Raw genomic sequence first — 27,264 nt, 5'->3', positions numbered from 1 at the left:
TTCCCTCACACACAGGAGGGAGGCCTCAGCAAGTTGAGCGCTCACTTGGAGTGTGGATCAGTGGCCGGTGACCAGGTAAGGCAAAGAGCCCCGCTGGCCAGCAGGGCGTGAACTGAGAACCCCCACCTCTCCTCCCAGAGTCTGGCCAGGAACGACCTACAATGAGGCAGAGTTCGGGCAGGACCTGGAGACACCTGTGGAAACAAGGCTACAGGGTGGCCTTGGGGGGATTAGAGGGCAGTCTTAGGCCTGACTCTCAGAGATGGAAGATCCTGGGGTAGTCGTCTGTAGAGGTCTGCTTCCCCATACCAGCCCCCCTCCCTCATGTAAGGCAGCAAAAACCCCCCAAGAGGGCACAGTGCTCCCCCGACCCGCCGACACGCCACTTTGCTGACGCTTCTTGGCCTTGGGTGGAGGATGGTACCCCGGGGCCAACCGAAGGCTCCGCCCCACCGGCGACCCGGCTCTTTCCACACAGGCTCCGTCCTTCCAGCCCCGGACTGCTGCCGGGCTAGATCGGGTGCGGGGCGTGGAGGCTGGACGAGGCCCGCCGCCCGCCGTCGCCCACCTCCCCAGTCCCCAGCAGTCTGCCGCCGCACCACCCTACCCCCCACCCCCGCGAGCAGAGAGCGCTCGCACCCCCGCGCTGTGCCTTGGTACGCGCCGCCGGGCGGGGCGGGGCGGGTCCCGGGCCGGGCGCTGCCGCCCCCGCCGGACCAGGGGGACCGCAGCCCCGCGCGCCCCGCAGCACCGCGCGCCCCGCACAGCATGGGGAGGCGCTGCTGGCGGCGGCGCGCTCTGGCGGCCGCGTGTCTGGGTGCCGCGCTCTTACTTCTGGGCGCCGCGCCCCGCGCCCTGCGCCCGGGTGAGTGCCCACCGGGCCCCTCCACGGGGGGCACCTGCTGTCCCCTCCCGCGCTAGGGGGTAGGGGTGGGTGGGCCCAGGGAGGCTCTAGGCGTCCCCGTCCAAGCCCCGGCTCCCTGAAAGGGTCTTGCCGCCCTTGGGAGTTGGTCTCCCAACGCCCGCGAGGGGTGATCGTTCGGGGCTCGCAGCCCGGGGCCCCGGGTCCGTTGTGGGTGGCAGAGGGCATCGGGCCCACCCAGGAAGGCAGCCTCGTTTACGTCGCCGGCACCCCTTGGCGCCCGGAGGGCCCTTGACCGAAGCGGTGCAGCGTGGGTTGGGGAAGCCTGACGCTGCCCGGTCCTTCAGGTGGTCCCCCTCAGCCGCAGGCGCTGCTGCCTGGAGCGCCCCGCTCCGCCCCGAGGTTCACACCCAGGAGGACCTGGGGCTCCTTTGCACGCACTGCACGGTCTGGTTGGGGAAACTGAGGCCGCCAGTCAGGACCCTGCAGCTCGTGGTAGCTGCCCTGGGCCAGGCTTGTGCGTAGTCTTAACTCACTTCATCTCCTCCCCATTTCACAAAGGGGGAAACTAAGGCAGAGAGATTGAGGGGCAGGTGTGGGTTACTTGCCTGCTGGCTAGCTGCCTGCCTGGGGCTTGAGATGCCCAGTCAGCAGCCTGTTCCCACCTCGGGCTCTGTTTGCCTTTCCCTGGTGTGAGTGTGTTGGGGGGCTTTGGGGACTCAGGGGGTAGGTCTCCACTGGGCTCTGTGAGAATCCTCGGAGTGTCACCTTTGGAGCCTCACGGACAGGGTCTCAGGGAGTAAGTGACCACGCCCCAGGGTGGACAGGGACTGTGGGCAGTGAGGGTGGCCCAAGAGATCGAGCTGAGGAGTCTGTGTTTTGGGGGGCACTCACCCACCTGGCTGGGTCTAGGTTAGTGGATAAGGGTCATTCCACAGCTTTACCTGCTGGATGACCTATTCCCCCCCTCCCAGGTCCTCAGTACTCCCATCTTTCAAATGGAGTGCTCAGGTTCTTCCTTATGGGTCTTTCGGGGAAGTGAAATTAAATGAGATAGTGGAAGAAACTCAGTCCTGAGTCTCTTCATCATGCCGGCTGTCATGATTTAGGGGTGGCACTGTGCTCCCTTCATCTTGGGGGGCGGGGCTTCCTTCTCCTGCTTTCCCTCCAACCTCCATGACTGCCTCTGGGCTGGAGGCCAGGGTTTGGCTGGGGTCCAGGTGAGCAGGGCTTGGGGAGGACTCCCTAGTGTGTTCACCAGAGTTCTACCTAGTCACCCTGCCGATCACACTGTTCTCTGCATGCCTGGACCCAGCCTCCCAGACCTGGACACCTCTCCAAGCTCACGGGAGGGAGCCGTGGTCAGTCTTGTCAGTCTTTCCATCACCACCCCGTTCCATGAGCAGGTGGGCTATCTGGGAGTGGTGCTCCTGGTTCAGAGTGCTCCTGATTCATGGCAGGTGCTCCTACTCCTGTGTCTTAGCAGAGCAGAGTGTCCCCTAGCAGTGTGGGCTGTGGTCCTAGGGTCTGTGGCCATGACAGTCTTTGTCTACCCACTCATTCATAGACAAGTGTTTACTCAGGACCTGGACTCCCAGGGCTCAGCCACTGGTGTGGGGTGTGAGAGAGACAGAAGGCTAGAGCATTTGGGCCCCGGTGTGTGGGGTGTGTGTCTGGGGGGTATCTATAGAGGAGTAGGCACGTTGGGGTAGGCATATTTATGTCTCTGTGTCTCCCCTGCCTGGACACTTCTCTCCTGCCGCCTCCTCTACCCAGGTTTGAGAGAGAAGAAATGAGCCCAGGTACTGGTTACCTTCTGCGTTTTCTTCCTTTTGACTCTCTTCTGCAAAATCCGGGAGAGCAGGAGCTAGAGAGGGTGACGCGTGGTCCCTCTCCTAGTTTTTGCCCATGCTGTGTCCCTGCCTGAGATTCTCTGCTGCGTGAATACCCTTGGCCATGACCTTCTCACCCACCACGCTGGCCTCACCCTACCCAGTCTGACAGACCCTACTTGACCTCTGCTTCCACTGCCCCTAGACTGGGATGGGCCTCTTCTCCGGGCTCCCATAGTGCAGGCCTGCCTGCCTCCCAGAGGCCCTCTTGCTCCTGCTAGGTGCTCAGACCTTTCCCCATAGTCTGTCTTCACTCATCATAGCTTTGAGGGTGACCCTGGACAAAAAAGGGTTAATCAGACCAACCTACCCAACATACTCTGCTGGCTCTTTTTCCTCCTGAGCCATGAGCTAAAGCCCCTGACCTCAGAAGCCAGTGAGGAGGGTGTGCTAATGTTGGATCTGCAGGCACCTGGCAGAGCCAGAGAGGAGACAGCTGGGTGGAAAGGCCTTCTCCTGCCAACCGTCCAGCTAGAGGCAGATCCTGCTGTCTGGGGACTCTGAAAGTGGCCTCATAGGGCCTCCAGCAGCGCTGAGGCTGTTCCCAAAGCTGTGCTCTGAGTTGGAAGGGGGTGAAGGGTGTGGTGGGCCTCTGGGCTAAGAAGACGGCTCCAGAGCACAGGAGGAACTTTAGCATCTTACTCCAGGCACACAGGTCTGGCACTGTCCCCTCCTTCTCCAGAGCAGTTGGGCAGGGGACATCTAAAGGACTGCCACTAGAGGCCTGGGGCCCCTAATGTGCATTTACTAGTGGGGAAGTCTGGAGTAGCCCACCATGGCATCCCTGAGCCCCCAGGACCCCATCAGTGCTGACCTAGTGCTCAAGGTCCTGGGGACGAGGAAGATGCTGGGGCAAGGTGGGACAGTTGCCCAGGATACTGCTGCCCTCGACACCCCAGCCTCACCCCAGGGTCCCAGTGGCACTTCCACTGTCACCCCTCGTCCCCTTCTGCCTTTTGCTTCCTCTGTGTCCAAACCTGGGCTTGAAGACTGTTCTTTTGTGCATCCCTGTTGACCATGGATTTGCTGGGCACGTGCTCATGCGAGGTGCCTTTCTAGGGCTGGGAACAAAACTTACTAATATACCTGCCCTTGCAGACCTTACGTTTTTAATATTAAAAATCCAGGGGCGCCTGGGTGGCTCAGTCGGTTAACCATCTGACTTCAGCTCAGGTCACGATCTCACGTTTGTGGGTTCAAGCCCTGTGTCAGGCTCTGTGCTGATAGCTCGGAGCCTGGAGCCTGCTTCACGTTCTGTGTCTCCCTCTCTCTCTGTGCCTCCCCCACTCACACTCTTTCTCAAAAATACATAAAACATTAAAAAAAATTTTAAACATCCAAATTGCTGGTCTGCATCTTCTGCCCCCAGAGACACACTGAGGGAGAGTCTCAATTTAAATCCCCCACCTGCTGCTTCACAGGGGCCTCATTGGGCAGTGCCGGATTCCACCCTCACCTCCCTCCCTCCTCAATCCTTTCCTAGGTTTGCAGGGTTGAGCATCTTTCCTGGAGTTGGAAGTCTCTGTCCACTTTCAGGGGACCTAGGGTTGGGGGCAGGGAAGGGAGAGTGTGGAAGAAGGTTGGATGGAGAGGGGATTATTCCCAGGGGAGGCCACCTGTCCCTTCCAGGCTGGATTGCTGTCTTCCTTTCTTCCAGACCACCTCCCTTCTCCTGGGGTCCAATGCTTCCTGTCTGAGATCTGGGATGATGTGTGCTAACAGAGATCTTCTCCTCCACTGTCCTTCTTGGAGGGTTTCCAGGTGGGGAAGGGCCCAGGGCTTCTCTCCCTTTCCCTCTCTGTCCCCTTCCTTTTCTGGCACCACAGCACCTGGGGACTCAGGCCACAGAGACAACTGTTCAGACAGAGCGCAGGGGTCTATGATGGTCGGGGCACCTCTCAGGCAGCGTAGTGGCCCTGGAGGCAGCCATTGCTTTTAATGAAAAACCAGGATTTTGGTCCTATGCAGAATAAATGCAGAAATGCCCTATGACTCCTGGGGAGCCAGGGTGCCAGGGTTGAGGTGGGTCTATGACATGGGCCTGGCCTTGGATCTGAACAGGGCCTCTCAGCGCAGAAGCCAGGGACCTTCGCAGGGGCAGCTAGAGCCAGGAGCAGACAGCTTGCCCCCTGGATGCCCTGTGTCCACTGCCTCCCACTGAGCCCCCCGCAGGACCCCGTCCCATAGGCTCTCCCTCATTGTCCTTGCACAGTGGGGTCCCAGTGCCCAACTCTGCATGCTCTGACTCCTTCCCCAGTCCTGGCCCTGGGCCCTCACAGGTCACAGTGTCTCAGTGAGGACATCTCAACTCAGGCCCACTTAAGCCAGATGAGGCTGCCTTCAGGCATGGGTGGATCCAGGGGTGGAACCCTTGTCTCCAGCTCTAGGTTTGGCTTTTCTCTGCAATGGCTTCACTTTTAGCTGCCTCAGTCCAAAAGAAGGGCTCTTGACTGATTTCTAGGCAGAGTCCCAAGGATGTGTCTCATTGGCCTGAATTGGATCCCGTGGTGTCCACCTCTGAGGGACAGTTGCTGTGGCAGAAAGGGATGGAATGCTCCAATTGGCTAGGCCTGGTCACCTGCCTATCCCAGCAGCTACTGGAAGAGGGAGCCTATCAGAACCACATGGACAGAGTGTAAGCAGGTTTGCTTCCGGAGGGACGCCCAGCAGGCTAGCAAAAGGAGTGGGAGTGGCTGCTGGCAGCCAAATAGATAGATGCTCCCACACTGCTGTCCATTCTCAGGTACGTCAGTGTTCCCAGGGCTCAGAGGCACCATCCGGGCCTCCAGAAAGTACCATGAGAAAAGGTTAACTGGCAAGGTGGATGGCTTACTAGAGTACGGATTGGTAATTGCATTTTGCAGAGAAGGAGACTAAGATCAGGAGAAGGAAAGTGACTTGCTCACCCAACTAGGAAGTGTGAGGGCCAGGATTTAATCCTAGTCTAAAGCCCTAACCCTTATGCTTTCTACTCTATAGGCTGGGGTATTTGGGTTGGGCTTTGCAGGCTGCATAGGACTTCACCAGGTGGGAAAATGAGGAAAGGGAATTTGGGGCAGAGGGAATGGCACAGACAAAAGAATGGAGGAGTGAAAAGGCCTGGTGTGCTAAGGGATGTGCTGTGGGCAGAGCTCAGGGTTCATGAGATGAGGTGGTAGGGTGGAAGCCAGAAGTATACTCTAAGTTGGGGCCCGGTCATGGGCGGCCTTGAGTGGCAGGCTAAGAGTTGGGGCCCTCTCCTTATGGCCATGAGGGGCTATCAGTCTTTAAATAAATTATTCATTGGCACTAGGTGAGTTACAGGGGTAACAAGAAAACAAGACAGTCCCTTTTTACAGAGTCAACTTTCTGGAAAGGCAGCCAGACATCAACCCATACACAAACCCCATTGTTTCAGCGGTCATAAATGCCACGCATAAATTAAAAGGAGAGACCTGGGAAAGGTCCTGACGTGGAGTGCTGCTCTTTGGAGAGACCCTCTTTCTAGAGGGGACATCCGAGTTGAAATCTGAACAAGAAGGGTTACTCTAAAGAATAGGGGTTCCTGGAGGAGCATCCCAGCCAGAAAGAACAGTTAGTGCAAAGGCTCTGAGGTAGGAACGCCCCTAATGTGTTCACTGATTGGCAGAAGGACCAGTGTGGCTGGAGCTGGGGGGGGGGGGGGGGGGAGGGGGAGAGGAGAGAAGGAGAGAGGTGGACCAGGAGGGTTCTGGGAAGAAGCAGGAATTTGTTGTTAGCCAGTGGGAAGCCATGAAGGTTTTAAGATCACCAAGGTGGAGGGAAGAGAAATAGCCTCCTATTTCTGAGTCTCCTGAGTGAGGAGATTTCTGTGACTGTCCTGGACGGAGGAGGCAAGGGGGCAGGGGGGTGGGATAGGGGCAGTTCTTAACCATCCTGGAGGCAGAGGTGATGAGAATATACCCAAGAATGAGCTGGCCAGATGAGGGGTTCCATTCCAGGTGGAGTTCAGCAAATAGAGTTTGAGTTTTAAGTACAAGTGGAGAGATCTCTAGTTCTCTTCAGGGAAAAAAAAAAAAAGTGGGATTGTTTTTTATTTGTGAAGGGCTTGTCAACGTGTTCCACCCTGAGCCTGATTGCCAGAGGGAATGTCCCTGACCCTGGGGCATGCAGGTCACCCTGGAAGTCCCAGGTCACCTGGGGGACCGAATGGGCTGGGGTAACCTGCCCTCCACCCTCCCCCAGCAAGGTCCCCGGGGGCCTGTCAGCGCTGTTTGGGCCTGGCTGCCCCTGCCTGTCTGATCTTGCAACACTGTGCCCAGCTAGAACTTATTAACCAGAAACCATGTGTCGTAATCTTCACTAACTGGACTGGGAATCACCAAACAGTGTTTCTCTCCCAAATGGTGAAGTTTCAAATGGCCTACAGAATGCCTTGTGCCCCCCGCCCCCGCACCCTGCCCAGCTGCAAGGGGCAGCCAAAGCCTTTCCTTAGGGGTGGGTGTGCCAGGGACCATCTCACCGGTTTCTGCCTTCAGTTTCCCTGTGTGGCAGTTCACCCACCTGCCTGCAGTTCTGGTGAGCTTGGGCGGGGCTGTGTGCTGGGCAGGATGGGTGCCCAAGAGATGTGCCCTCAGAGGCATACGTGCACTATGGCCCAGGGTCAAATCCTTTTTCTGGCCTTTGCTTGCTGTGAGGCCTCAGGCCTGTTTCTTTCCCTCTCTGAGCCTCAGTTTCCCCATCTGTCAAATGCAGATAAGAATGGTTTCTACCTGATACCAGTGTCAGTGTGTGCCGAGCTCAGTGCCAGGCGCTGGCCGACCCTAGGGCTGTGCCCCAGGTGCTTCTTCCTGGTTCCCGTGACCCTGCCCCAACCCTGCCTCCTTTGCCGACTGCCATGCCCTCCTGGGGGCTTCCTGCCTTCATGCAGCGGGCACTGCAGGGTGTTGGGCTGTCTTTGCACCGACCTACTGGATCAGGACTGTGGTCTGCTCTTGAGGCCAGGGCTGCATGGTTTTCATGGCCAGGATCCCTTTGGGCATGGGTGCTGGGCTCTCCCAGACTGTGGTCAGCTCACACCGCATCGCTTCCTCCCTTTCAACCCCAGCTGGTTTGCTTTGAGCAATTTCAAAACTCCAGCTGTTTTACTGCTGTGATCTGTTTCTCCTTCTCCCAGCCTCTGTCCCTGTCATTGTGTGTAGCTCTGTCTCTTTCTCTGTGTCTTTGGCACCCCCTCGTCCCTCCCACCTCCCTTCCACCACCCTCCCCCGCCTCCCCATACAATCTTCTGCTATTTTTGTCTCCTTTTTCAAAGCAGAACCCCATGGTGGTTTTGCCTGTGACTGCCCTGGGCTGGCCCAGGCTCCTCCCTGGCTGTGAGACTGGGCCTGCCGCCTGGCTCTCCCTGGCTTGTCTGTTCCGTGGTGCCCTTGGCAGGGAGCCTGGGACCTGAAGCCTAGTGGAGGGGCTGCACATTGGAGGACACAGGCCAAGAGAGGCTTGGGGAAACCAGAGTGGAGGTTGGGGGATGCCTCACTGTGGCCCTGTTTGGGCCACCCTGCCCTCAGAGCCAAGCCCCCAGCTTTCCAGAGTTGGGGGCCGGATCGAGGGATCTTCAAGGCAATCCCCTTCTGGCCCTCCTAGTCCTATCCGTCCTCCTCCCTGGCCAGCCTGCCCATCCCACTGGACTATAAGTTCTTCTGATCTGTGTGGTGGGAAGAGGTGGGGCTGGGTGGAGGTGGCCCAGCCCTGTAATCACTGGCCACAGCTACTCTATAAATAGGACCTCACTCTGGTGCCTGCTCCCTGTGACCCTCCACCCACTGGCCCCTGAGGTCTGGTATAGGACGCACTTTCCTGCAGGCTGTGGCCTGAGCAGGAAATGAGAGGCCCCATGCAAGGGTTGGTGTTTCTGAAGGCTGGGTGCCTCCAAGTTGTGGGGCCTTGGGGTAGAAATGGACCTAGGTTTGCTTCACAGTCCCTGGGGGCACCTCCTACCCCCCCCCCCCCCCCCCACCGCCATGGGTACCAGCCCTTCCTCAAACCCAGCTGTGGCCCTCAGAGGAGCTCATCACTGGGTGACCTCGGGCTACAGGTAACACATCTGCAGAATGGTGAGAAGGGTCCCCTGCCTCCCTGGGTTGTGAGTGGTGCTGTGCTAATGTGACATAGCATCTCCTGGTGGTTGCTGCTATACTTTGGCCAACCTGCCAGCCCCAAGCCTGGGGCCTCCCTGCGCAGCCAACATGGCTGCCCCCCGGTCAGCTCATTTTCTGATGACAGTGGTGTTCCTGGGACACGTCCAGCTGCCGGGAGACAGAAGTTCCAGTCCTAGGGCCATTGGTGAATCACAGGACACAATTAGGCCCTCCCCTCACCCTGGCTACAGAAGAGCCCAGACCTTGTTCCAAGGACACTGGAGTGGGGAAGGAGCCTGAGGCTGCCAGAGGCCCTGGACAGTGGGCTTCCGGTGCACACAGAAGGTTCTGGAGGCCAAGGCAAGGTCAATCTGTCATTTATGCATTCATTCAGCCAGCCTCCACCAGGCTTTGCTGTAGTACAGGGGTTCTCCAGGTGTGCTCCTGGGCCAGCAGCATCAGCATGACCTGGGGGGCTGTTACACATGTGGATTCCTGGGTCCCCCTCCAGACCGCCCGGACTAGAACAAGTGTTTTCTGTGTTTTCGTTGGCCCCCACGCATGCTAAAGTTTGACAACCACTACTCATGGTCAGTTTGCCAACAGATAATCAAATTTTCAGTTAATCAGATTTTCCAAGTTTATTTGTTCGTCAAAAACATGTCTTAAATCTTTTCGGTGAATGTGTTCCTCTTGGCAGCAGTTTTTAGATTCTTCATTTTATTGAAAGCCAAGGGTCATGGAAACGTCCGTTCTTCTTATGGATATATTCTTTTCTCTTATGACCCTGAATTCTTGAAGGTATTCTTGTTATGAACATGCAATGTTCTTGTGAGTTCAAGAATATCTTATGATAGCCATCCAATATATTTACATTTGTAAGCTAGATTTCCATAAAATGGTCTTGCATATACCCTTTTTGGTGATCAGTAATTTTATTTTCATTGAGCTTTAATTCTCACTCCATAAAATCACTTTTTCAAAGGACACAGTTCAGTGGTTTCTTAGCGTATTTAACAGTTGTGTGGTATGTCCATTCTATAATTCCAGAATATTAGCAGTAGCAGTGACTCCCGTCTTTCCCAGTGATTTCCCCCAGCACCCCCAACCCCTAGCACCCACTCATCTATGTGCCAAGTTGAAGCCAGCGTCAGTACTCTTTCCTTTGTATGAATGAATAATATTCTTTTGTATGGATGGACCACAGTGTTCATCCATTCATCAGTTAATGGAACCTGAGGTTTTGGTTATTAAAAATAATGCCATGGGAATATTTGTGCGTAAGTTTTTGTGTGAACGTTGTTTTCAGTTCTCCTGGGCATGTACCTAGGAATGGAATTGCTAGGTCATAGGGTAATTCAATGCTTAACGCTTAACTTGCTTTCGCTCACCTTTTGTTACTGTGGTAAAATACACATGACATAAATTTTACTGTCTTAATAGTTTGTAGGTGTACCGTTCAGTGGTATCAATGCATTCATAGTGTCGTGTGACCATCATTCCAGACCTCTTTTCATCTTGTAACACTGAAAGTCTGCACCTATTAAATACTCCACATTCTCCCCTCCGCCACCCCGGCAACCGTCATCTGCTTTTTGCTCGATGGTTTTTACTACTCTAGGTACTACGTGGAATCCTTCATGATTTGTCCTTTTGTGACTGGCTTCTTTCACTCAGCATAATCTCCCCAGGGCTCATCCAAGTTGTAGCCTGTGTCAGAGTTTCCTTTCTTTTCAAGGCTGAATAATATTCGTTGTGTGAATAGACCCCATTTTGATTATCCGTTCATCTCTTGATGGACACTTGGGTTGCTTCCATGTTTTAGCTTTTGTGAAAAGTGCTGCTAAAAACATGGGTGTGCAAATACCTCTTAGACACCCTGCTTTTTCAACTCTTTTGAGTATGTACACAGAAGTGGAATTGCTGTGTTCTGTTAATTCCATTTTTGATTTTTTGTGGAGCCTCCATGCTGTTTTCATAGCAGCTGCCCCATGTTACATCCCCACCAACAGTGCACAGGGTTCTAATTTCTCCACATTGACAACACTTGTTTTTTTTTCTCTCTCTCTCTCTTTTTGATAGTAGCCATAATAATGGGTGTGAGGTGGTATATCATTATTGTTTTGATTTGCATTTCCCTAATGATGAGTGATGTTGAGCATCTGTTCATGTGCTCATTGGTGACTTGTACATCTTCTTTGGAGAAATGTCTATTCAAGTCCTTTGCCCATTATTGAGTTGAATTTTTTGTTGTTCAATTTTAGGAGTTCTCTATATATCCCCTATCAGATACATAATTTACAAAAGTTTTCTCCCATTCTGTGTTATCTCCCATAATGCACAGAATTTAAAATTTTTCAAGTCCAATTTATCTATTTTTTCTTTTGTTACCTGTGCCTTTGGTTATATCCAAGAAACCACTGCCAAATCCAAAGTCATGAAGCTTTTGTCTTATGTTTTCTTCTAAGAGTATTATTGTTTAGGTCTTACATTTAGGCCTTTAATCTATTTTGAGTTAAATTTTCTATATGATGTGAGGTAAGGGTCCAGCTTCATTCTTTTTCATGTGAACATCCAGTTTTCCCAATGCCATTTGTTGAAAGGAGTGTCCTTTCCCCCATTGAATGGTCTTGGCACCCTTATCAAAAAGCATTTGACCATATATGTAAGAGTTTATTTCTGGACACATCTCTTCTCTTCTCTTCTCTTCTCTTCTCTTCTCTTCTCTTCTCTTCTCTTCTCTTCTTTATATGTCTGTCCTTCCACCAGCACCCACTGTTTTGTTACTATAGCTTTGTAGTTAGTTTTGAAATGAGGAAGTGTGAATCTTCCAGTTTTGGTCTTTTTCAAGATATTTTTTTGATATTTGGGGTCCTATTGAATTTTGGGATGGGTTTTTCTATTTGTGCAAAAAACATCATTGGAATTTTGACAGGGACTGCATTGAATCTACAGATCATTTGGGGCAGTACTGACATTTTAACAATACTAAGTTTTCCAATCCATGAACATGGGATGTGTTTCCATTTCTTTGTGTCTTCTTTAATTTATTTCAGCAGTGTTATGTAATTTTCATTGTACAAGTCTTTTACCTCCTTGGCTAAGTTAATTCCTAAGTATTTTTTTCTTTTTTAGACTATTACAAATGGAATTTTTTTTGTACTTTCCTTTTCATATTTTTTATTGTGTATAGAAATGCAATGATTTTTGTGTGTTGACTTTGTATCATGCTACTTTGGTGAACTCATTTATCAGTTCTAGCAGTTTTTGTGTGTGGAATCTTTAGGGTTTTCTGCATATAAGATCATATTATCTGCAAACAGAAACAATTTTATTACTTCCTTCCAGTTTGGATGTCTTTTATTTCTTTTTCTTGTCTAATTGCTCTGACTAGAACTTCCAATATTGTGTTGAATGGAAGTGTCAAAAATGGGCATCCTTGCTTTGTTCCTGATTAGAGGAAAAGCTTTTAGTCTTTCACTATTGAGTCTGATGTTTGCCATGGGTTTTTCATATATGGTTTATATTGTGCTGTGGTACTTTCCTTCTGTTCTTTGTTTGTTTGTTTGTTTTGAGTGTTTTCTTTTTTATCATGAAAGTATGCTGAATTGTGTCAAATGGTTTTTCTGCATCAATTGAGATGATTGTGTGGTTTTTTTTTTTTTCCCTCCTTCATTCTCTTAATATGGTGTAGTACAGTGATTGATGTTTATATGTTGAACTATCCTTGCATTCTGGGACTAAAGCTCACTTGGTGATGATATATAATCTTTTAATATGCTGTTTAACTTGTATTTCTAGTATTTTGTGGAGGATTTTTGCATCAATGTTAATAAGAGATACTGTTTTCATTTCTTGTAGTGCCTTTGTCTGGCTCCCTTCCCCCCTCCCCCCCCCCCCCCCCCCCCCGCCCAGAGTTATTAGTGGCCATACAAACTGAATTAGGAAGTGTTCCCTCCTCTATAATTTTTGCAAAAGTTTGAGAAGGATTTGCATTAGTTCTTCTATAAATGTTTGATAAACTTCACCAGTGAAGCCATCAGGTCCATGGCTTTTATTTGTCAGGAAAATTTTTATTACTGATTCAGTCTCCCTACTAGTTATAGATGTATTCAGATTTTCTACTACTTCATGAATTCATCTTAGTACATTTTGTACTTAGTATATTTTAGAAATTTGTCTATTTCATCTAGGTTATCCAATTGTTTTGGCATACAATTGTTCATAGTAGTTTCTTATAGTTCTTTTTACTTCTGTAGGGTCAGTAGTAATGTCCCACTTTCATTTATGATTTTAGTAAGCTGAATCTTGTTTTTCTTGGTCCATCTAGCTAAAGGGTAGTCAATTTGTGGATCTTTCCAAAGAACCAAATTTTGGTTTTATTGACTTTCTCTATTTTTCTATTCTCTATTTCATTTGTCTCTGCTCTAATCTTTATTATTTCCTTCTTTCTGCCAGCTTTGGGTTTATTTTTTCTTCTTTTTATAGTTCCTTAAGTTACGAACTTAGGTTGCTGATTTGAGATATTTCTTGTTTGTTTGCTTGTTCATTCATTCATTCATTCATTTGTTAATTTATTTTTAATTTATTTTAGAGAGAGAGGAAGGGCAGAGAGTGAGAGAGGATTTTAAGCAGGCTTCATGCTCAGTGTGAGCCTAAAGTGGGGCTTGGTCCCACAACCCTGGCATCATGACCTGAGCTGAAATCAAGAATTGGACCCTCAAATGACTGAGCCACCCAGGCACCCCTCTTTTTTTTTTTTTTTTGATGTAAGAATTTATAGCTCTAAATTTCCCCTAAGCACTTTCACTGCATCCCATAAGTTTATGTTGTTTTCATTTTTGTTTCCAAGTATTTTCTTTTTTTTTTTTAAGTTTATTCATTGTTGAGAAACAGAGAGAGACAGAACATGAGCGGGGGAGGGGCAGAGAGAGAGGGAGATACAGAATCTGAAGCAGGCTCCAGGCTCTGAGCTGTCAGCACAGAGCCCACTGTGGGGCTCGAACCCATGAACTGTAAGATCATGACCTGAGCCAAAGTCGGACGCTCAACTGACTGAGCCACCCAGGTGCCCTTGACTCCCAAGTATTTTCTAATTTCCCTTGTGATTTCTTCTTTGATCCACTGGTTGTTTAGAAGTGTGTTCTTTGATTACTACAGATTTGTGAATTTTCCAGTTTTCCTTCTGTTATTGATTTCTGACTTCATCCTGCTGTGGTCAGAGAATATACTCTGTATGATATAATGTCTTTTATTTTAACTTTTTTTTAAACATCTATTCATTTTTGAGAGATGGAAAGATAGAGCATGAGTGGGGGAGGGGCAGAGAGAAAGGGAGACACAGAACCCGAAGCAGGCTCCAGGCTCTGAGCTGTCAGCACAGAGCCCGATGCGGGGCTCAAACTCACGGACCGTGAGATCATGACCTGAGCTGAAGTTGGACACCCAACTGGCTGAGCCACCCAGGCGCCCCTTTTAAGATCTATCCTGACTTATTTTGTGGCCCAACATATAGACTATCCTGGAAAACATTCCACATGTGTTAGAGAAGAATGTGTGTGCTATTGTTGTTGGATAGAGTGTTTTGTATGTGTCTATTAGATCTAATTGGTTTATTGTGATGTGTAAGTCCTTTGTTTCCCTCCTCATCTTCTATCTCATTGCTTAATTCATTACTGAGTGGTATACTGAAATCTCCAACTATTATTGTAGAGCTGTCTATTTCTCCTTCCTATTCTGCCAATTCTTGTTTCATTTACTCTGATAGCCTGCCATTAGGTAAGTAAATGTTTATAATTGTTCTAGCTTCTTGCTGTATTAAAACTTTTATTCATATATAAAGTACTTGTCTCTTATTTCTTTGATTCAGAGTCTATTTTGTCTGATATTAATATAGCCACCTTTGCTCTATTTTGGTTACTATTTGCTTGGAGTTTTTTTCCATCCAGTTTGTATCACTGGATCTCAAATGAGTCTCTTGTAGAACACAGATTGAGTTGGGTCAGGTATTTTTATCCATTCTGCTCATGTCTGTATTTTGGTGAGTTTAATCCATTGACATTTAAAGTAATTACTGATAAGGAGGAACATCTGTCATTTTGCTATTTGTCCTCTCTATGCCTTATAGTTTTTTTTTTTATCCCTCATTTCCTGTATTACTGTCTCCTTTTGTGTTTAGTCAGTTTATCTTTTTGTAAATTCCTTTCTCACTTCCTTTGTGGCTACCATGGGGATCACATTTAATCCTAAAATTATATGTTGTATTTTGGATTTATACAACTTTAACCTTGCTAAGTACAGAATTTTGCTCTTTTACAGCTCTGTCCCCATCCCTTTCAGTTGTTATTATATAATTACATCTTTATACACTATATGCCCACACACATAAACTAGTAATTCTTTTAAATGCATTATTCTCGGGGCGCCTGGGTGGCTCAGTCGGTTAAGCGTCCAACTTCAGCTCAGGTCATGATCTCACGGTCCGTGAGTTCGAGCCCCACGTCGGGCTCTGGGCTGATGGCTCAGAGCCTGGAGCCTGCTTCCCTCCCTCTTCTGTGTCTCCCTCCCTCTGCCCCTCCCCTGTTCATGCTCTGTCTCTCTGTCTCAAAAATAAATAAACATTAAAAATAAATAAATAAATAAATAAATAAATGCATTATTCTCTTAAATTACATAGAAAACAAAAATTTGGAGTTAATAATACTGGCTTTTAGACTGATAATTGTTTTTTTTTTTTTTTGCTTTAGATATAGTCTCTTTTAAATCATATAGAAAACAAAAAGTACAGTTACAAACTATTGTTACAATAATATTATCTTTTATAATTGCCTGTGTATCTACCATTATTGATATTTACTTCTCCATACAACTTCGAGTTACTGTCTAGTTTCCTTTCATTTCATCTTGCAGGACTCCCCTGAGCATTTCTGGCAGGACAGATCACGAACTCCCTCAGCTTTTGTATATCTGTGAATATACAGATATTAAGCTCTCCCTCACTTTTGAAGGAGAGTTTTTCCAGATATAGGTTTGTTGATTGACAGTGCTTTTTTTTTTTCCTTTGAGCACTTTGAATATATCATCTCATTGTCTTCTGGCCTCCAAACTTTCTGATGAGAAATCTACTCATAATCTTATTGAGGCTCCCTTGTATGAGTGATGAGTTGTCTCTCTTTTGCTGCTTTCAAGATTCTCTGTCTTTTGAAAGTTTGATTTGCAAGTCTCTTTGAATTCATCTTACTTGGAGTTCATTATGATTCTTGGATGTTTATATTCCTGTCTTTCATGAAATTTGAGAAGTTTTCAGCCATTATGTCTTCAGATATTCTTTCCGTCACTGTCTTTCTCTTCGCCTCCTGGGACTCCCACAGGAGTATGTTGATTTTGATGTTGTCCCACAGGTCCCTTAGGTTCTGTTTATTCTTCTTGAATCTTTTTTCTTTCTGTTCCTTATACTCAGTAATTTCCATTGTCCTGTCTTCAAGTTCACTGATTCTTTTTTCTGCCTACTTAAAATCTGTCTTTTAATACCGCCAGTGAATTTTTCATTTCAGTTATTGTACATTTTAGCTCTAGAATTTCTTCTTAGTTTCTTTTAACATCTTTACTGATATTCCATTTTTTTCATCGATCATTTTCTTGATTTTCTGCACATCTTCCTTTAGTTCTTTAAGCATCTTCAAGACAGTTGTCTTACAGTCTTTGTCTCATATATCTGCCATCAGATTTTTTTCAGGGTGTTTCTGTTGATTTATTTTCTTCATCTGAATGGACCATACTTTCCTCTTTCTTTGTATGACTTCTAATTTTTCTGTTGTTGTTGAACACTGGACATTTGAATCTAATAATGTAGTAACTGTGGAAATCAGATTCTCTTACTCAGTGATTGCTATTTTTAGCTTGTTTTTGTTTTTCTGATTGTTGTAGGCTGTCTGTGCTGAGGTTCAGCCCACGTTATAAATTTAAGGTCTTCTTAGGTCTTTTTCTGAGCCTCTCCCTGGGCATTCACAGTCAGTTTCTAATTTTCCCCATTTTTGCCGTTGCTTTGAATGTTTTAGTGTTTAATACCTGGCTCCCCAAAAAGGGGAAAAGAGAAAAATGGAAGGTGGAGAAAAGGGAACCAGCCTTTTAAGTCCTTCGGAAGTCACTTTTTGTGGAGGGAGAGGGACTTGCAACAATGTGGGGAAGCACACCTGATCAAAGCGTGGATCTCTGATATTTGGAGAATGGCATCCTTTTTGCCCACCCCGCTTCCTGCATGCTGTATGTAAGCTACTCCAGGAACACATGCACAGCTGTCTGCCATGTGGCTGTCTGCCATGTGCTAAGAGCTGTAATCGGGGAATACTGCCACCTTAATGACATTAAATCTCCCAATCCACAAACATGGGATATTTTTCCATTCATTCAGGTCTTCAATTTCTTCCAGTGATGTCTTAGTTTCCAGCGATGAGTTCTGCACTTATTTTGTTAAATTTAATCCTTAATGTTTTTCTTTTTATGCTATTGTAAATGGAGATGTTTTTGTAATTTCAATTTTGGGTTATTCATTGCTAGTATTTAGAAATACAATTTACTATTGTATATTGGTCTTTTATTCTACAATCTTGCTGAACTAATTTATTAGCTCTAATCATTTGTGGATTACACAAATACATACATACACATTCTCTATATATTCGTGTTATCTATGAATACACAGAATTTTACTTTTTCCTGTCCAATCTAGATGCCTTTTTTCTTTCTTTTTCTTGCCCAATACCCTGGCTAGAACTTCTAGTACATTGTTGAATAGAAATAGTGAAGGTGGGCATCCTTTGTTTTGTTCCTGATCTTAGAGGTAAAGCATCCAATTTTCACTATTAAATATGTTAGCTATGGCTTCTAGATGGCTTTTATCCGCTTGAAGAAGTTCCCTTCAATTTCTGGTTCATTTAGTGTTTTTATTAGGAAAGGGTATTGGATATTGTGCAACACTTTTTCTGCTTGTACTGATGATGATTGTGTGGGGTTTTTTTCTTTATTCTATTAATATGGTGTATTACCGTGATTGATTTTTTTTTATGTTGTACCACCTTTGCACTCCTGGGATAAGCCTTACTTGGTCATATATAAACCTTTTTATATGTTGATGGATTCAGTTTGATGTGTTGTGTTGTTTTGTTTTGTTTTGTTTGTGAGGATTTTGCATCTATGTTCATAAGAGATATTGCTCTGTAGCTTTCTTGTGATGTCTCTGTCTGGTTTTGGTATCGGGGTAATACTGGGCTCATATATGAGTTGGGAGGTATTTTCCCTCCCCCATTCTGTTTTGTTTTTTGGGAGTTTTTTTTGAGGGGCATAAATAGTTTAGAAGATACTGGTGTTAATTCTTCTTTAAATATTTGATAAGATTCAGGAGTGAGTTATCTGATTCTGGGCTTCTCTTTGTGGGAATTTCTTTCCATTACTATTTCAATGTATTGTTATATGTCATTGAGATTTTCTGTTTCTTTTGAGTGAGGAATTTGCATCTTTTTAGGACTCTTTCCATTTCATGTAGGTTATCTAATTTGCTTTTATATAATCGTTCATACCTTTCTCATTTCTGTAAGATTCAGTACTAATAGCTTTTCTTTCATTCCTGTTTTTACTAATTTGAGACTTCATTCTTTCCCCCACTCCCAGAGATGCCTTTATTTAAAAAAAAGAAAACAAAAAACAGCATTTAACCATGTGCACATGTGCTAGGGTCACTGTGATGGTACCAGCCTTTCATTTTTATTTATTTTTATTTTTATTATATGTATTTACTTTTAAAATTTATTTTTAATTTTTTTAATGTTTATTTTACTTTTGAGAGAGAAAGAGAGACAGAGTGTGAGTGGGGGAGGGGCAGAGAGCAAAGGAGATGTAGAATCGGAAGCAGGCTCCAGGCTCTGAGCTGTCAGCACAGAGCCCAACTTGAGGCTCGAATCCACAGACCGTGAGATCATGACCTGAGCCGAAATCAGACGCTTAACTGACCCACCCAGTGCTCATTTTTTTTTTTAATTTTTTTTTTAACGTTTTATTTATTTTTGAGACAGAGAGAGATAGAGCATGAACAGGGGAGGGGCAGAGAGAGAGGGAGACACAGAATCGGAAGCAGGCTCCAGGCTCTGAGCCATCAGCCCAGAGCCCGACACGGGGCTCGAGCTCACGGACCGCGAGATCATGACCTGAGCCGAAGTCAGACGCTTAACCGACTGAGCCACGCAGGCGCCCCATCAGTGCTCATTTTTTAATCTATATCGAAGTTAGTTAGCCTATAGTGCAACAATGATTTCAGGAGTAGATTCCACTGATTCATCCCCTATGTATAACACCCAGTGCTCATCTCAACAAGTGTCTTCCTTAATGCCCCTTACCCATTTAGCCCATCCTCCCTCCCACCACCCCTCTAGCAACCCTCAGTTTGTTCTCTGTAATTAAAAGTCTCTTATGTTATGTCCCCCTCCCTACTTTTATATCATTTTTGCTTCCCTTCCCTTATGTTCGTCTGTTTTGTATCTTAAGGTCCTCGTATGAGTGAAGTCCTATGATATTTGTCTTTCTCTGACTGGCTAGTTTCACTTAGCATAATACCCTCTAGTTTCATCCACGTAGTTGCAAATGGCAAGATTTCACTCTTTTTGATTGCCGAGTAATACTCCATTGTGTGTGTGTGTGTGTGTGTGTGTGTGTGTGTGTGTATCTTCTTTATTCATTCATCTGTCGATGGACATACTTTGGCTATTGTTGATAGTGCTGCTATAGACATTGGGGTGCATGTGCCCCTTTGAAACAGCACACCTGTATCCCTTGGATAAATACCTAGTCGTGCAATTGCTGGGTTGTGGGGTAGTTTATTAATTTTTTGAGGAACCTCCATACTGTTTTCCAGAGTGGCTGCACCAGAGACGTCATTCTTTTCTTCTTGGTCAGTCTAGCTAAAGTTTTGCCGATTTTGGTGATCTTTTTTGAAGACTGCATATACTTTATTCATTTATTAACAAGTATAATCATATTTAATCATATTTAAGAAAAATATGATCAAGAAGCATAAGATCATAAACCTATGCTTACCTATGTCAACTATATACTAAGAATATATTCATATTAATTGAATATGTAGGAAGATATTCCTTAAGACACATTTAAAGTAAAAGAATAAATTTAGTAAGCAGAGTTTGTGGTAGTTTTAAGATTGAAGAGTGCAGTACTGAGACAGATAGACAGTATCCCTGCCCACTGTCTTCCAGTCTGGGAGACCGTAAAACCTGCATTTACCAGGAAGTGGCATACACACTGGCCAGGGAAGTTCAGGCTCCTGTAGGAGCCCACGGCAGTCATGTGACCTGGTGGGCTGTCATTGGAGAAGCTGAGTTTGGCTGTGCCACCTCTCCTGCTACCCAGCCCTTACTGGCTGCCTGGACAGCAGCTAGCTTGGTGATTCCCTTCGGGCTCCGTGGTCATGGGGCTGGCGGGGGTGGGGCATGAGATGAAGGCAGATGGAGACAGTGGGTGGTCAGGCCTTCACCAGAGGGCTGGATAACACCTTTCCTCTCATCCCTGCCTGCCTGGCATCCTCCAACTCTGAAGGGCAGGACATGGGGCAGGAGTGATACCAAGTACTCTGCCCTGGTGGGTCAGGGGACCTATTAGTGCCGCACACTCCACCAAGCCCCCTGGAGGCAGGTGAGACACAACAGGGAAACTGATTCCCAGAGGTAGATCAGATGTGTCCAAGCCCCCTGAGAGCCACAACCAGTCCATTTGATGCCTCTTTCCTTGTGCCCCACAGCATTTGAAAACAGCCTGGGCTCTGGCTGGCTCAGTGGGAAGAGGAGGAGTCCCCTGCAGATGCTGTATGATGTGGACCAGGTAGGTGGACAGACACCCACCCAGTGATGCCTCCCTCTACCTCCAGCCCTGGGAACCTGAAAGCCCACGTGTAGACCCGCTGTCATGGGACTGGAGCCCGCAGGAGGGCATGACGAAGCTTCCTCGGTAGTCAAGGCTCTGTGCAGAGAGGAGAATGCCTGTGACAAGGGCAAATCTTGGGGCAAGCTGGGAGATCCGCCCACCCACCCTCCACCATTGACCCAACAACAGACTGAGGCCACACTGTGCCAGACACTCTTTTGTGCATTGTGGGTATAAAAGACTGAAGCAGACCCTTAGGAGGTCTAGTGGGGAGACGGTAATTAAGTGAACCCCCAGATTTTAGTACCCGCTGTGGTAGGGGGTAGCCTACCTGCCCTCGCAGTGTTCTCAGGCACACGGACCGGGAGGCTTGCTGGTCCGTGCACTCCACTTCTGCTCTGGGCCTGCCGGGAGCACCCACAAACCCCAGCCCCCCTCCCCGCCATGGTTATACCCCACTGAGAGCCACAGGCCCCTGGCTCACACACACCCCAGCACGTACAAGGAGAGGCACCCATTCAGACAGCATGTGTGGACCACCTACTGTGTGCAGTCTGTGCTCAGGATGCTGCTGATCCAGCGGCAAGCAGGTCAGCTGGGTCCCTGACCTGGTGCAGCTGACATTCCCATGGGGCGGGGGGAAGACATCATCCCATTGCCACCTGCATTAACCTGTGACTCGTTTGCATCAGGGCAGCCCTAGGTGCAATAAGAGATGGACCAGGAGGGTTCTCGTTTAGATCGGGGGCTGTGGGGGGGAGGGGAGCCTCTCTGAGAAAAGGACATCGGAGCTGAGAACTGCTGAAAAAATGTTGAGAAACAAACAGTAGGGGGCTGAGTGCCTGGAGGTGAGGGGGCAACGGAAGAGGGGGTGTGAGGTGAGCCAAGAGTAGGCAGCAGCTTGGTGGTGCCTGGCAGGTGGGGAAAGGGTAAGAGGGAGCCATAGAGGGTTTTAAGCTGGGGAGAATGATCAGACAGGTTGGGTAGGTAGCTGTTCACTGAATCCCTAAGTGCTGAGCCAAAGGGGCCTGTGGAGCTTATCTGACCTTGGGTTGCAGGTGTAGAGGCCTTGGTTCAGAGAGGGTGACTGGCTTGCTCTGGACCACACAGCAAGCTGAGGGCAGGCCAAGCTCTCTGTAGGATCCTGGGCCCCGCTAGTTCCACAGGCCCCTGAGGGTCAGATGGAGTTGGCTCAGCCCCCTAATGGCCTGAGGTCGCACTGACTGTTGGGTGTTAAGGCCCTGGGAGCTTAGCACCTTGCAGCTGAGAAATAAAAGCAGACTTTCCTGTAATCTCTTTGGTCAAAGCCAAGCTACGTGTGCACTGCTGGCCCCAGAGCTTTCGTGAAGTTGTGTGAGGTTGCTGTGACTGGCTCTTCCCCAAGGCTAGGCACACGACCTACCACAATTGAGGTCTGCTGTCAGGAAAGGTGGCCCAACAGGTGGGGGGATGGCCAGTATTCCGTGCCATAGGAAATATGTTGGGTTGTCTGGAAGCTGAAAGCAGACCTGGGCTGTGGGGCACCTGGATGCAGCCTCTCCTGGCACTCGTGTGCAGCCAGGCTTCTGAGGGCAACCCTATGAGTCTGCCTTAGAGAGTAGGGGATCCTCCCAGGCCCCCCACAGCCGTGGCTGAACTTCGCAGCCACCTTTCAGTGCGATTTTGAAAAGGTAACATAAGCACGATAGGGCATTCAACCTCCCAAAAAGTACATACAGTGAAGAGTACCTCTCCTTCCCACCCTGTTCCTGCTGACCCCTGGAGGTGACCAGTTAGTCTCCTGTGTGTCCTCCCAGGCACGTTCTGGGTATGTGTGTAGTGTCCAGTGCTCAGTCATGTGCTCAGGTCACTTTGCCAAAATCACACCTACAGGGCATATATGTCCTTTCTCTCTGCTTTATGTTTTAATTGTGAAAAATTCGAACATATACAGAAGTACAAAGTACATTAAACCCCCATGTTCCCATCACCCAGTTTGAACAGTCATCAACTCTTATCCAGTCCTATTTCATCCAGACCCTTCTCCCCTCCATTCCTACCTGGGATTATCTGGAAGCAAATCACCTCCTTGTTTATTCTGTGACAATGTCAATATATATCTAAAAGAGAGGCTCCCCACAACCTATCCTTTTCTGAAACATTTATTTCCTTCCCCAACCCTTTTCAAGCCCAAAGTGTGGGGTGTTGACTCTTGTTCTGTATTTCAGCTTTTTCACTGAAAGTATCGTGGATTTATTATTTTTTTTAATGTTTATTTTTGAGAGACAGACAGAGACAAAGTGCAAGCGGGGGAGGTGCAGAGAGAGGGAGACACAGAATCCGAAGCAGGCTCCAGGCTCTGAGCTGTTGGCACAGAGCCCGATGTAGGGCTTGAACTCATGGACCATGAGATCATGACCTGAGCTGAAGTCGGACACTCAACCGACTGAGCCACCCAGGTGCCCCAGTATCTTGGATTTCTGCAGGATGCTTTTAAAGGCACCAGAAGCACAACTGAGCATACACGCATGTGTGCGCGCACGCACACACACACACACACACACACATCCCTGCCCCCTCCCCCCAGCGTCAGATACTCTCATGAAGGCACGGGGTACAGTGTGCCCCCATTTCAGAGGCTGCTTTGTCCCCTTGCAATGGAAGCACTCAGAAGGCTTTTTTCTTAACTGAGATATAACTCAAATACCATAAAACTCACTTTTAAAGTGTACAATTCAATGGGTTTTAGTCTATTTACAAGGCTGCATAGCTGTTGCCACTCTAATTGCAGAACGCTTTCGTGACTCCAGAAAAGAAACCCAGCACCAGTTAGCAGTCACTCCCCCTTGTCCCCTCCCACCCGCCCTTGACAACTAGCAATATGCTTTCTGTCTCTGTGGATCTATTCTGGACATTTCTTATAAATGGAATCTATCCGACAACATATGGCCTTTTGTGCCTGGCTTCCTTCACTTAACATGGGCAATCTTTTCAAGTTTCATCCATGTTTTAGGGTGTATCAGAATTTCCTTTGGGGGCGCCTGGGTGGCTCAGTCTGTTGAGCACCCGACTCTTCATTTTGGCTCAGGTCGTGATCTCATGGTTTGTGAGTTTGAGCCCCATGTACTGTCAGCATGGAGACTGCTTGGGATTCTCTCTCTCCCTCTCTCTCTACCTCTCCCCCATGCTTGCTCTGTCTCTCTCTCTCAAAATAAACACTGAAAAAAAGAATTTTCTTTCTTTTATTGGCTGAATAATATTCTATTGTATGGATATGCTACATACTATTTATCCATTCTTTGTTGATGGACATTTGGGTTGTTTCCAAACCTTTTGGCTATTATGAATAACGTTGCTGTCAACATCATTTACAAGTTTTGGTGTGACATATGTTTCTAGTTATCTTGGTATATACCTAGATGTGGAGGGCTGGATCATATGTTTATTTATTATTTTTTGAGAAGCTGCCAAGCTTTCCACAACAGCTATATCATTTTACACCCTCAACAGCAATGAATGAAGGTTCCATTTTCCCACATCATCAACAATGTTTGTTGTTGTCTTTTTTTTTATTATGTCTTGAAGGTTTTTAAGGCAATTCTGAGGAATTAAAAACACTCTCCTAGAAACTCCTGAACCAGGAAGAGGAGGGGTGGGAGGGGGGTTGGAGGGTTAGTCTTGGAAGTAGAGAACCTGTTTAGTGCAGAAGGGACTTGAGGAAAGGAGGAGGGATGGGTGGGAGGTGGTGGCTTGGGTCTTAGCATGGCCGAGGCAGGCTAGGAGGGGCTGGCCTGAGTGTCCTAATACTACCTAATTAATAGAGTCGTAAAGTGCACAGAAGACTTTCTGGCACACAGTGGGTGCTAGATAAATGCTCGATGTTAATATCTCACAGAAGAGAGACAGGCTTCAGAGAGGGCAAGCTTCCTGCCCAGGCACTGAGATTAGAGATGGTTGGCGGTAATAAAAAGAAATCAAGACCAGCAGGAACATACAGAAGTAGCTAATTTTATCATTGAAAAATATATCAATCAATCAAAAAATATAACAAAAAATATCTCGGTAGCCTGCAAGTGGCTGCATTTTTCAACTCTATATGGATTTAAAGTATACCGTTCGTATACACTATGCTTTCAGTAAAAAGGGAGCGGATATTCAATCTGCGCCCACCCTTACCACTCTGATGATATAACTTCTTTATCAGGCTTACTCTGATGTGGTCATACTCATTCTGAGGCCTTCCTCGGTCCTGAGCGCCCAACACTTGTTTGTCACATCCTTCCACGTGCCTCAGCGAGGTCAGAGCCATTTCTCCCCAAGTTCAGGTCCAGGACAGATCCCTGGGTCCCAAATCACAGAGCGATCAGTGGCAGTTGCTGGGGTTTCAGTCCCCCATTCCTTCGCCGCGGCCGGGTGGGCGAAGGGCCCGCAGCGCTGACCCGTCCGTCCCCCGACCTGTCGCCCGCAGGGCCCGCGCTCGGCCATGGCCGAGGTGCACCGGCAGCGGCGCGACCTGCTGCGGCGCGCCTGCAGCCGCCACACACGGCGGCAGCGCCTGCTGGGGCCCGAGGACCTGCGGCACGTGCTGGTGGACGACGCGCACGGCCTGCTCTACTGCTACGTGCCCAAGGTGGCCTGCACCAACTGGAAGCGCGTGCTGCTGGCGCTGAGCGGCCGCGCCCGCGGCGACCCGCGCGCCATCCCCGCGCACGAGGCGCACGCGCCGGGCCGCCTGCCCTCGCTGGCCGACTTCAGCCCGGCCGAGATCAACCGGCGCCTGCGCGCCTACCTGGCCTTCCTCTTCGTGCGCGAGCCCTTCGAGCGCCTGGCGTCGGCCTACCGCAACAAGCTGGCGCGGCCCTACAGCGCCGCCTTCCAGCGGCGCTATGGCACGCGCATCGTGCGGCGCCTGCGGCCGCGCGCTCACCCGGACGCGCTGGCCCGCGGCCACGACGTGCGCTTCGCCGAGTTCCTGGCCTACCTGCTGGACCCGCGCACGCGCCGCGAGGAGCCCTTCAACGAGCACTGGGAGCGCGCGCACGCGCTCTGCCACCCGTGCCGCCTGCGCTACGACGTGGTGGGCAAGTTCGAGACGCTGGCGGAGGACGCGGCCTTCGTGCTCGACCTGGTGGGCGCGCCGGGCCTGCGCTTCCCCGCGCCGCCGCCCCGGGCCAAGGCGGCCGCCACGCGCGACCTCGCCGAGCGCCTCTTCCGGGACATCAGCCCCTTCTACCAGCGGCGTCTCTACGACCTCTACAGGATGGATTTTCTGCTCTTCAACTACTCTGCTCCCTCCTACCTGCGGCTGCACTAGGCCGCGGAGTCCCGGCGGAGCCTGGCATGTGGATGCCCCGGGGTCTCGGGTGGACCGGAGAGTGTGTATTTCTGGTGGTCCCCACCCCCACCGTCCCCTGCACCTCCATGCTGGTGCCACCCGCCTGGGACTCCACTCTAAGTACCACTGCCCCCGCGATTCCCTGATTGGCCAGCACGCCTGGCCAGGTTTAGGTGCAGTCCACCTTGTGTGACTGCCTGTCACTTGACGCTTGCTTCCTCTGACTGCTCCAGCTGGACGGCCTTTCTCCAGACCCCTGGATGGGAGAGCATTGAATAACTAGTCTGTTTTCGTTTGAGGCCATTTTGGGGGTCGGCTTTGCCCCCAAACCTGTCTGTGGTGCAACAGAGCAGAAATGATGGTTCAGTGTGACCTCTTCACCTCACCTGCTTTGGTGGTCACATCCCTGTCCCTCGATGGGCTCAGGCTAGAGCCATCTGTGCCAGCGGGCATGGCTCTGGAGCCCATCCTGAGTTGCCTTCCACTCTGCCTGTCACAGAGCAGCACTGTGTCTGGCCCCACCTTTGACCTCAGTCTGGCCAGATCCCAAGTCTTCCGTGTGTGCTCACAGAGCTCAGAATGGTGCCCGGTTTTATAGGACCTTGGTGAGCTGGGGAGCTCATGTTTTTGAAATAAACGTTTTGTTATTTTCTGACGTTTGGAGTTTCTCTGCTTCACTTTGCCATTTGCTCTGCTCCATGGGGTTGTCCGATCTCGGGAATCTCAACAAACCTCTGAGCCTCAGTTTTCCTTTGCTGCTAAATGGCACAAAAATGCCAGGTGGTCAGGAAGATCAGACGAGAGAGAGACGGAGAGCCTGAGTTACCTTCACAGCAGTGCACCGGTGTGAAGGGCTATATGGGCAGCGGGGTAAGGAGTCTGTGCACTGTGGACGGGGCGTGCTAAATTCTGCCTGGAGGGGCAACTGGGAGAACTTGGGGGGGGAGTCTAACCTTTCGATCTGCTTAGGCTGAAGATCAAAGCTGAAACCAGCTCAGTGTGTGCGTGTGTGTGTGTGTGTGTGTGTGTGTATTTGCAGCGTGTGTCAGGCCACTTGGCAATGAGTATCCACCCTTCTGGCTTTGGGAAGACAGCCAGCTGTGGGAGTGCTCCCTTAGGAAGGACTGAAAGTCCCCTTAGTGACTGGTTGAATATATGGTGTCCTTTTTCAGTTTC

General features: G+C 48.8%; 1 protein-coding gene across 1 annotated transcript; it reads left to right on the top strand.

Annotated features, from left to right (window-relative positions):
- The first annotated feature begins 682 nt into the window (after nt 1–682).
- On the top strand, nt 683–26,743 carry CHST13 (carbohydrate sulfotransferase 13). The gene is made up of 3 exons (XM_060631951.3): nt 683–865; nt 20,653–20,732; nt 25,222–26,743. The coding sequence occupies exons 1-3, from the start codon at nt 769–771 to the stop codon at nt 26,065–26,067; spliced, it is 1,023 nt and encodes a 340-aa protein (XP_060487934.1). The 5' UTR covers nt 683–768; the 3' UTR covers nt 26,068–26,743.
- Nucleotides 26,744–27,264: the final 521 nt, after the last annotated feature.

The sequence above is a fragment of the Panthera onca genome, chromosome A2, assembly GCF_046562875.1.
Source record: "Panthera onca isolate mPanOnc1 chromosome A2, mPanOnc1 haplotype 2, whole genome shotgun sequence".
Lineage (NCBI taxonomy): Eukaryota > Metazoa > Chordata > Mammalia > Carnivora > Felidae > Panthera > Panthera onca.
The sequence above is the reverse complement of the archived record's forward strand: the minus strand, read 5'-3'. Positions and strand labels throughout refer to the sequence as shown.